General features: G+C 38.8%; 1 protein-coding gene across 4 annotated transcripts in view; it reads left to right on the top strand.

Moving 5' to 3' along the window:
* The first annotated feature begins 1,417 nt into the window (after positions 1–1,417).
* The window catches only part of pdlim5b (PDZ and LIM domain 5b), a 34,084-nt gene continuing 24,251 nt past the window's right edge, over positions 1,418–11,250 (top strand). For 3 of the 4 annotated variants that reach the window (XM_040000243.1, XM_040000242.1, XM_040000240.1), the window contains exons 1-2: positions 1,418–1,549; positions 5,589–5,694. In XM_040000243.1, the coding sequence (XP_039856177.1) occupies positions 5,596–5,694 (99 nt within the window). In that variant the 5' untranslated portion in view covers positions 1,418–1,549; positions 5,589–5,595. Of the gene's footprint in view, positions 1,550–2,767; positions 3,078–5,588; positions 5,695–11,250 lie in introns of those variants that run through there. The other variant, XM_040000241.1, reaches the window with a different exon arrangement.

Below are 11,250 nucleotides of genomic sequence, written 5' to 3'. Positions count from 1 at the left end.
TCTGACCTGCACACTGGTACGCCACACGTTAGTGGAAAACATGATGACATCGCTCAGTGATGCAACAGGGGAAGTCAGTGCCCTGTCAGATGCTTAAATATTTCTTTCATAAGATCATGCAAAAGTATCAGCCTCATACCTTCCAGTAACCACTGACAATCAGCTACTGCTGAATGACTAACTTTCCTTGGCTCAAAAATGCCAGTGAGACTATTTTTACTTCTTCATTTTTGCTGCAGGCCTAAACCTACTGCTGTGCGACACTGCAAAGTTTGGCATTAATCTAATACCAAGTAAATACAGGGGCAGTATTGCTGATACCAATACTGATACAGATACAAAGGCAGTTTATAGGGGAGCTTGTCATGACTTGAGAAAATTAATTTAACACAATTCAACGGGCTACATACATTACTGAATTTAAATGACAGAAACAAAGTATTGATTCTGTCAATATCAATCTGGTATCGATACTATTGATATTTTGATAGCATTCACTTGTGACTAAATCCACCACAGAGGTAAAATTATTGTCAATTAGACCGTTACATCAGGCAAAAATGTTAACAGGTTGTAAATGAACCAATTTAAGAAGCTATGGACACAAATTTAAGTGATACTATTATTTTGGGTCCTTTTTAAAAAAAAAAAAAAATTTCATTTTTTAAGCTTTCATACAACACAACCTAGATGTCTATTTGTCAAAAGTGACTAAAAACAAAACAAACAAACAAAAAAACTGTGAAGATGGAACAGTTTGGGGGTTTTGTGGTTGTAGTAGGCTCTTTCACGAGTTTGAACTCTGTTGTAACTGTAGAGGTGGAGGATTTGATCTAAATATCGATAGTGTCAATACCAGAGTTGGTAATGGTATCGGACAGGATCAATACTTACTTAGGATCGATACTTAGCTTCTAGGAAGTTTCTAGGAAGTTCAGTATGTAGCTCACTGAATTGAGCATGAGAAAAGTCCAAAACTTTTTGTGTTGACTGTTCTATCTAATTTATTTATAGCCACTTAAACAACAGAAGTTGAGCCAAAGTGCTTTAGAGACAGACACGTTTACATTCCAGGGAGAAAAAAAGAAACATTTCAAAATACATTAAAAAAAACGCTGAAAAGCCTCTTGTCTCAAGTCGTGGTCATTAAAATGTGTTCAGAACTTGTGACGATTCATGTCATAAATCATGACGCACTACATAAGCTGCCTTTTTACGGTATTGGTAATGGTATTGGTGACACCGGCCCTGTATTTACTTGCAGTATCGCATACCACCAGTTATCAAGTGTGCACTTGCAGTCTCATCCACTGTGCTTTTTATTCACCACCACTCACCTGCACTGCCCCAGCGCTAAACAAGCCCACGCCTGCAGGCGCCCCCAGTGAACCGCCTGGCGCGCTAAAACCCTCCTACTACCCGGTAGCCAGATAGGTTTGGCTTTAACGCGGAAGTTTCAGTTCCGCTCAGTCCAGTTGTTCAAAACTGAGAAGGGACTAAACACACTGCTGCTTCTCTCTCACCACCAAACCCGGCTCCACACAGCAAGGTGAGTTCTGCGCGGCACATCTCGCCAGTTTTCCTAGTAACAATTCAGAGAAAGTTACGCTCGCTATTTTACAGCTTCATGTTTCCGTTACAAAGCATTTCCAAGAAGAATAACCGTATTTAAATTTTCAGTCCTGCAAACGGAGTTACGCATTTGTTTTACCCAGTTTGCGTGAGAGCGGTTTCAAGCAGGTTAAAAGTCCATGTGGAAATATTCACCATTATATTAAACATGTGCTTTATTGTGTCTGAGAGCTGCTAAGAGACTTTTGGTTCGGCTTCATTTCGCTTCTCTTACCTCCTTCAGAGGGGACACATGGGTGCAAACAACCGTAGCTGTTACTACTAGTGCACTCATCGCGCACTGTGAGGCAGCACGCTAAATTAAAAGGGTGCATGTTGAAAAGCAGGCTAGAACGTTGCATGTTTGATAAGAAGTAGCTTTTAATTTTGACATTGTCATTTATTTATGCAAAATGCAATCATTTGAGTATGAACAATTCCATGTGATCGCCATTGCCTGGGTGTGACAATGCAAACATACTCAAATTAAGCGAGTCAACATATCTTGCAGTAACTGCACAGGACAAGCGTTTGACGTGCAGACCGTTTAAAGTTTCCTTCTTCAGACGGCGTTACCTGGAGATCACATGTAGGAAACCAGACTTGGCACAGCTGTAGTTTGACATGCTGGGAAAGCAGTTTGTGAATGCTATTTACATTCAATGTGTGTGATTCGTAACTGAGACTGCTTTCCTACCATGAATGGAATTTTCATTTTGAGCTTTTTATTTTGAAGCCTGTGCCATGTTTTTTTTTTTTTGTTTTTTTTCTTTTTAAATCTTGCTACAAGCAGGAACTTATGTTTGGAGTTACATATAGATCTAAATGTAACTCCAAACATAAGTCAAAGTGTGATTTGACTCACAGGTTTTGTGAGGCCACATGTGCAGTAACATACAAGTTTTACTGTTTAATGTAAATCCAGGAACTTTTGAGTTCAGACTGTGTGGTTAAGATCCAGGAAGTTAAATGACATCTAAGTACATTCAATTGCCTGAGCCATAACTTGATAGCGTGATTGTGCTGAAATGTTTATCAGACCGAAAGCAGCATTGTGATAGGAACTTGAACGATTAAAAAAAAAAAAAAAAAAGGCTCAAATTTGTCCCCTAACCAGTTTAGAGAATGTTTGACGATAATCTTGTTAATACTTTCTCATGCCTAACTCAATTGCTTTTCTATGAAGACATTAAAAGGTGTGTCTGCTCATGTCTATGCATGATATCACTGCAGATTGCAAAACAAGCAGCAACATGAGATGAGCGTAATGTTTGTTCTCTCCATATTAGGTAATGTGACTTCAGTCTGCGTGAACCAGTTTTGCAGTATTTTTGCTTTCTTGAGACTCCTGAAAACTCACACTGAATGAATAAGTTAAACAACTGAGGAACTTCAGGCCTGCGTGTGTGCATGTGTGTTGCCAAGACATCATTTTCTGGGTCAAAGATCTTCCCGTAGCACAGACGGTATTTGTTTGTTGTGTCCTGTCACTATCCATAAAATGATTTCTTTGTCAGCGTTGGAGGTTTAGCCAAGTGAACTCAAGTGGGATAGTAAACAAAGCTTCTGGCAGTGTCAAAGGTGTGGTTGAGTTCCTTATTTTGAGGTTAGGAAGCGAGACGCTTTCATGTTCTTGTTTTTGGAGCTCTGTTGGTTTGTGTAGCTCTGCTGTGTTACAATAAATTGTTAAAGAATAAGACAAACATTTATATTTGTGCTGAAAGAATGATTTATTAGAATATTTATCAAATATGTTTCTCATGTGACGCTGTACTTTGACGAGCTGAATTGGGTGAATGCAGTTTATGGAGTTTATATTTAGGAAGGGATTTTTCATTTTAGCCAAAAATACACTTCCTGGCTCACAACTCAGCCTTAGGTCACCCTGAGCAGGCAGACAGCTGTTTTCAATCAGTTTGAGTCTTAATATAGACTTGCATATTTTTGCTGTTGATTAGTTTGGCGTGATAATATTATTATTATGTTCTACAAATAACAGAGCTATGGCCACATACCCAAAAAGTATGTGTATATATATATATATATTGGTAGTAAAACTCAATTCACGTGCCCTTAATTTCTCACAGTTGCCACTACAGCAATGACTACGAGTGTGTTTTAATAAGTTCACCAAGTTGACAGTCAGTTTTTTTTCATTGTCATGTAAAAATGTAGCCTAATGTTTTGTAAAAACACAACCCAGTCATATATTTTAGAAGAAAAATTACATTTAGAACAGCGTTAAAAGAGGTTAAAATGCCGTTTTTTCTTTCAAGTCACCCTGTTTACCTCATGGAGGTTTTGTGACAGCTTGCCTTACCTGTCCTAAATACTGCATACTACTGCTGTGTGTGTGCTTTGTGCTATTCAGGTGTTCACCTTCTCCATATCACTTTCACACATGATTTTAAGGCTCCCACCCCTCCCAAAGGTCTTTTGTGTCCTCTTCTTTTAAGGGCTCGTTCCCCTCTGGGTGTGATGATGAGATGATGTGCGCAGGCCAACACTCTGATCTGATTTATGTCTAGTACAACTAACCAGGTGACGGGTTCTAACAGGTGCTGCTTTGGCCCTTAGGGAACTTGTAATGGTAGCATGAATTATGACACCAAAAAGGCATAGCTGTGGGATGACAAGGTATTATTATTCATGAAATACCCATTGGGAAAAAATGCAAAAAATGTGAGAGTATTTTTTTTTTTTATGCCTCTTTTTCACGCCAGGCAATGAAATTGTACACAGTACGAGTTACATTCTCTGATGTGTTTCAGCTGCCAGGTTATGTCCTTAAAGGGAAATCTTCTCCATGAAAACCAGTAATAAAAGAGAAAGTTATTCAAATACAAAGAACGGTTACAGATCTCGTGTCAGACCTTTAGTTAGTTAGAAAACCGTAGCTTTTTGGGTTTAGATGTTTTTGAAGTTATTTGCTAAAAAATGTGCTTCCATATTTCATTTTCTTGTAATTAAAACATACAGTGTGTGACATATAATGGTTGTGGGTTAGGCTTTGATGCCATATTTTTGTGTCAGCCTGTTGGCTCGGGTAGAGATTAAATGTTTCTTACATGATTTGTGGTTTTTCAGACTTGCCCGATCTGACAGGCACAGTGACAGATTCACTGCTGTTGACAGAAGAGTCGCAGTGATTTTGTCTCTCTCTCTCTCTCTCTCACTCACTCACTCACTCACACACACACACACACACACACACACACACACACACACACACACACACACACACACGCTAGAAAAGCATATTTTGCAAACATTCCAGTTTCCTCAAAAATCAGTCTAATGAATTTTATGAAGCGCTAAATCGTAACATGTCACTGGATTTAACCTCAGTCTCACTTCCAATAAATGTTTGCCGCTTCAGTCTTTTAGGGGAAAAGGAATGCATGACAGGCAGGGCTTAAACCAGTGAAACTTAATAGTGCGTGAACTACATTACTTGCACCAAGTAAGTTTTGCTCAATTAAGTCCTACTTTCTTACTAATTTCCATGTACAAAATTCACATAAAATAGCATATTTGGCCCAAACGGTGATGTAGGTGGTGTCTCATTTAGCCAAAAAGGATGGCGGTGCAAAAAAGAAAATCAAACTGTTGCCAGTGAATTGAAGCTGATCTCTAACAAGTCTCTGGCAGTGCAGGGTATGCCTTTTCTTAACTCCCTTCGCAGGCTTAGTACACTCATTCTGTTACACACCACACTTGGGATTAAAACAAGTTTTTAGCAAGATGTGAATGCAGATGGGGTATTTCATCCCTCATCTGTCGATCCTTACAGCCCTAAACCCCAGGAATGAAAAATTTGACCAGTCTTTCTATTAGAAAAAGAGTGGTGCATTTATAAAAATGCTTCTTTGTTGGATCATGTGTGGAGGAAAGTGTGATTATAATATAACATAATAGCCCCAAAGTGAAGCTTCAGAATATTGATTTGAGATTGATATGTGTTGTTCTGTTTCTAGGTACATCATGAACACCAACTACAATGTCACCCTGGATGGCCCCGCCCCTTGGGGCTTCAGACTGCAGGGAGGGAAGGACTTCTGTCTGCCCCTCACCATCTCACGGGTGAGTGGGACGGGGACACACACACACACACACACACACACACACACACACACACACACACACACAAGTTATGCATGCTTCACTTCATGACAGTCGCTTCAGAGGAATGCTGGTCATTCCTATTATGCCATTTGCCTTGTCACTGACAAAAGTGTGTGTGTCATTTGTCTCGTATGTGACACTCAGTGCTGCATTTAGACACTTTTGTTAACACTACATGCCCCTGTCACTCTATCTCCAATGACCTTTACATGCGTCACAGCAAGGCCATGCCTATTGTGAAAATGATGTGACGGGACATTATTTTCACAACATTTGTCAATTGGAAAAAGTCCCTTGAACCTCACGTGGTTGCTCTGGAAAGATTTGGGGGACGCGGCGTATAGGTGTTAACGGCTGATGAGCGATAGTGCTAAGTGTGCTGACCTTTGCTGACAGTGTGCTGTGGACGCATAAGAACCTGTCTTCAAATGTCTTAACTGAGTGAAACTCTAGAAAGCCACAATGGATCTGTAATAACTATTTAGGACTCGAAGTCACATAAATTCAGAAGTTGAGTGGCCGTATCCTTTCAAGTCCTGAGCTGGCTGATGGATGGCCCGCTGTTTAAAAAGTATGATTGTTTATGAGGTCTGGGCCTCAGCCTACACACAGACATACTGTTTAGGTACACAGTGTGAGAGGATTGTGTGCAAATTGCTGTGGTTGCTGCAAAAATTAAAGGAAGTCTTCAGTGCAGCTCACTGTTTGCAAAGTCAGAATCTAGTTCTTCCCAAGGACATCTGAGTTGTCTTTATTATAGTAGCCTTTGCTGTTGTAAAGTAGGATTATAAGGAAGCAACTTGTCCTCTGTGTTTTGAGTGCAGCTGTGCTTCTGTGGGCAGTATCATTTAGTTCCCACTATATCCTGTTTTGAAACTGTAATCTCAACTCTATGACAAAGGTCAGTCACTTTGTTTATTTGTTAGTGGCAGGATCAGTTACAGAACTTTGAATATCATGAGGAGAGAAATGACTTTTCTTCTGTGTTTGACAATGTAACTCTGAGAGCATTTAAAAGGCCAGCATAGCTTCCCCGTCTATTTTTAGGTTTTGCAGCTATGATAATAGCGGCATGCAGGACATAACGGCGTCGTTGTCAGCAAACCTTCTTGTCATCACATCTTATAGTACAAAACGCATCCACACAAAAGCATTTTTCTGTCTATCCGCCGGAGAAGCGCCCGATAAGACATCGTGAACGCTTCCTGACCATCCAGCGTAGATGTCAGTGAAACTGTTGGGAAGACAACGTTGGAGAAACGTGAACATTTTATTTGTACTGTATAATCTGCAGATTCTGACAGAAATCTGCAACTATCCTTTGAAGCACCGCTCCTCTAAAACAGCAATAAGGATAATTATTAGGTTATTTACATTATTATGTAAATAACAAAATAACTTAAAGCAAAAATTGGGAAACGTAAAGTCCGAAGTCTTTATATTAAGGGCCATCTGTCAAACAATACTGTTTGCTCTGGGTCTAAACAGAGCGCGTTGTGTATGACGTCTTCTTTTGCGCATGCGGGCTGCTTTGAGCGTTCACACTAGAGCACGTTTGCTGTCGCATTTTATTTGTAGTGTGAACACGCAGACAGAAAAATCGGATTTGATCAAAAAATTGGAATTGAGCATTAACACCTGCAGTGTGAACGTAACCTTAGTGTCATTCCTGTGACACATTTTTGTCCCACCACATGACCAGTGAATGGCTTAGATTCTTTTTTGTTATTTTTAAGGCACCAGGAATAAGCTTAATCCTTTTCTTTTATCTTAGTCAGAATCTTGTGGTCACAAATGGCACTGCCTATACATGATTGTGTGTAGTAGAGCGGTATGCCATCCGTAAAATTGTCAGAGCTATCAGCCGCATCCAGTTTCCAGGTTGGTAAAGGTCACTGTTAAGTTGGTAGGCAGTACATATGTTGAAACATCTGCCAACAGTTTAATCATTACTTCAGTTCCTTCATTAGATGAGTGATGAGAAAATCGCGTTGACCTTGAGCTCATTTTAAGGTTCATTACAGATCCACAATGTTAAACAGACTTAATTTGGAGTGAGACTTACTTTGTTGACATCACATTAAAGCGTGCATGTATTTTTGCTTGAATGGATGAGATTGCTGTGGAATAATGATGTAATCACTTTACATATGTTTACCATATGCACATAATTCAGAGATTATACAAAGAAAATGAGGGTGGTCACAAGAACACAGCAGCCTGTTGTTCTGATGCCTTTTTGAAATTTTGCTCTTTGAATGAGTGTTGAAAAGATATATGCTCTACATGAACATTTTCTATTTTTAAAAAAAGGCAGGATTGATGTGCGCCTCAGATGGGTTAGAAAAATTTGAGTGAGTGGATATGTAATTGTTTACGTAACCTTCCAACAAGGCTGCGCACTGTGAAGAGTGGATCACTTAATACTGTATGGCTGATTTATGGAGCAGGGATCCAGTTGTGCATATTACTTGTGTCTCTGTTTCTGTTTCTCCATCCATGGCAGTCTGTGTTTGTTCACTTTTTAGGCATATCTTCACAGGCTTTTGCATCTTTAAAAGACAGAAGAAAAGTGCAATTATATCATTACAGTCTAAATGTGTTGAGTCACCACTCATTGCTTTATTCTTTGCTTCCAAGGACCCAGACTTTCTTGTATTTTTTATTTTTTTTCCCAAAGTAGTCTTGATCAATAGTTCTTCAGGCTTTCTAAAGGTTTTTCAAAGGTTTCCTTTGGACATTGGCTGCTTTTTCACCCATTTTCAATTCAGTCCTTGTATCTAAACATTTTTAGAGGAATATTTGGGTTTTTTTCCCAATTTGTTGAACCACTTAACACTGACCTATGGAGTGAGGAGTGAATTAATCTTGTGTCTACATATAACAGGCAACTTGGCAGTGCATTTTAAATTGTATCTTTGGGTACTTTATTGCTAGCATCCAGATCATCGGTGTATATACGAAGAGATCTGGAGAGAGGTACAACAGTTAGTGTCTACAGCCATCTGTAAAACACAGTGGAAGTACACATTTTGATCCACAGTGTAATACCATCTGGAAAACATTTGATTGGCAATGGCTTCATTCTTCAGCACGACAATGATCCCAAACACACTACCAGTGCAGTAAAAGCATACCTGGATAGACAAACACACAGTGGAACACTATCAGTCATTGACTGGCTTCCCCAGTGTGGGATCATCCTGACAGAGAACGGAACGTAAGGCAGCCAATATCCAAAGAAGAGCTTTGAATGTCCTTCACGAAGCCTGGAGAACTATTCCTGAAGACTACTTAAAGACATGACAAGGAAGCTTGACTAAGTGAGTTCAGGCTGTGTTGAAGAATATGACTTTCAAGCTTATTAGAACAATCTCAAATTTTTGCCTCTTATTGTATATTCATGTATGTTTATGTGTGTTTCAATACATTGCTGCACTTATTTCTCATTTTCCTAACAGAATATAAAAAAAAACAGGAAGGTTGACTCAAGACTTTTGCACAGTACTGTAATTCTGTTACGCATGTCTGCATCTATCATGCCTGCTTGCTGGGTCATTTGAGGGTCACCACAATGATTTTTTTTTTCCCCCTTTCTTTTTCCTTTCTTTCCCCCCTGACCCCTCACTTCCTCCTCTTGTTTTGCATGTTTTTTGTTATTGTTGTTTTAGTGGGTTGTGATGCTTTAAGGGAAAATAATAGAAACTCATTTTGGCCCTGTGTTTACTTTGAGCGTTTCCACCCCAGCCAAGAGTACGTGTATTGTCAAGCACCACTGGCATATCACATTTTTGTTTTTGTTATGGTAATGCTACTTTGACACTGAAAGGAGAAGAATCTGATGGCGTAGTATATCTGGGCAAAAACTTCAACAACAAAGTAGGTACATTTTACAGTTTGTGCATTCACGTTAGGGAGGGGAAGTTTTCTTATGGTATGATAATACTGTTCATGTATTAATAGAAAACTCCCCATCGAGTAATATATGAACGTTCGTGTTTTGAGTCTTCAGTAAGAAACTGTGAAACTATTGCTCTTTTTGCAAGTATTGTGAATATTTTTGGTTTCCAGCACCCTTCACTGCGCTCTTTAATTTAACTTTAAACATGTTCTTCACTCGCCAAACATTCCTCTTCACAAACATTTTTCTTATCCAGTGTTCCAAAGGCTAACCAAAACTGCAGTTTAACTGCATCATACTTGTCACACCTCTATAAAACATTGTGAAATGGTGAGGATAAGCTCCAGTGACAAAGAGCTGCTTAAAATGTTTTCTCTGGAGTCAAAAGAAGAAACATTTCTCAACTAAAATGCAGGTGGTTCAGAAAAAACACTTATTTGAGGGTGTTGTATTATTTTTGGCCACATAAGGATCAACTTTAGATATTGTTCTCAAAATGTTCATGTGAACTTGTCATGGCATATTTACAGCAACTGTTGAAGTCCAAGTAACAGGAAAAAAAACAATTCTCCTGGTTGCATAGTATGCAACCAGGAGAATTGTTTTTTTTTTTTGTTATTGCTACACAGTATTTGAATCTTGTTAAGCTCTTTGGATAAAGGATATTCTTGCTGTCTGACTATAAGCCATAATTTATGGCTCAGCCCAGGCCCAGAAAACATAAAAGCAAGCATTTCAGGAAACCATTGAGACCGATAGCCTGTGGCCTTTGTTGCAAAGCACTAAACATTGTTTTGCATTTTTTCCTTGTATAAAATCTCTTGAGCTTTATTACATAGAAACTAAAATGTAGAAAGCAATTAAATCTACCCAATATCGCTCAGTTTCATGATAAATACATGAACCTAAATGCTACAAAGTTCTTTTAACATTATGTGCTATATGCTGTTGTGTTTTCTGTCAGTCCTATTCCAGTGAATGTGAAATCTCTACAATGCCTTGGGGGAATTTCTTCATATTTGGAACTAGTTTCTACTTGAACTTGAAGTTAAATCAGAATTTCGCAGTCAAGCCATTTTTCTTGGCCGTCCTTGAAACTTTTATACACTAAAATGCTGAACAGTAAACTGGTAACGTTTTAAAAAGTCCAAGCTTAACTTGCACTGTGGTATTATAGCTCATGCAAAACCACATTTCCTGCCATTACTCAATGTTATGATTCAGCAACAGAGAAGCAGATTGTGACCATATTTCACATTTATTTGGATACTTAATGGGTGACACGAGTCTTTGGTCCCCACATATATACATATAACTGCAAGGTCTTAATTCTGGTTTAAACAGTCTTTCAATATGTGCCTGTTCAGGTTACATATGGGTTTGTTGGAAACCGTTATTTGTAGTATGTGTTTGATCTCTCCGGTGTCTGTCTTGAGTTGTATTGCGAGCATCTGCTTCCAGTCTCCCTAACATTACATGGCAAAGCTATAAAGGATAACTAAGCTGTCACTTGATTTTGATTTAGATCACTCACACTTTTTTGGATAAAGTATATTTAAAAGTAAATCCACTTCTTTGATTTGACTTGCCAGTTTCCATGAACTAGAATAAGC

Source organism: Simochromis diagramma, unplaced genomic scaffold (genome assembly GCF_900408965.1).
Source record: "Simochromis diagramma unplaced genomic scaffold, fSimDia1.1 OVJJ01000596.1, whole genome shotgun sequence".
Taxonomy (NCBI): Eukaryota; Metazoa; Chordata; class Actinopteri; order Cichliformes; family Cichlidae; genus Simochromis; species Simochromis diagramma.
Note: the sequence above shows the minus strand (reverse complement) of the source record. Positions and strands in the feature narration are given on the sequence as shown.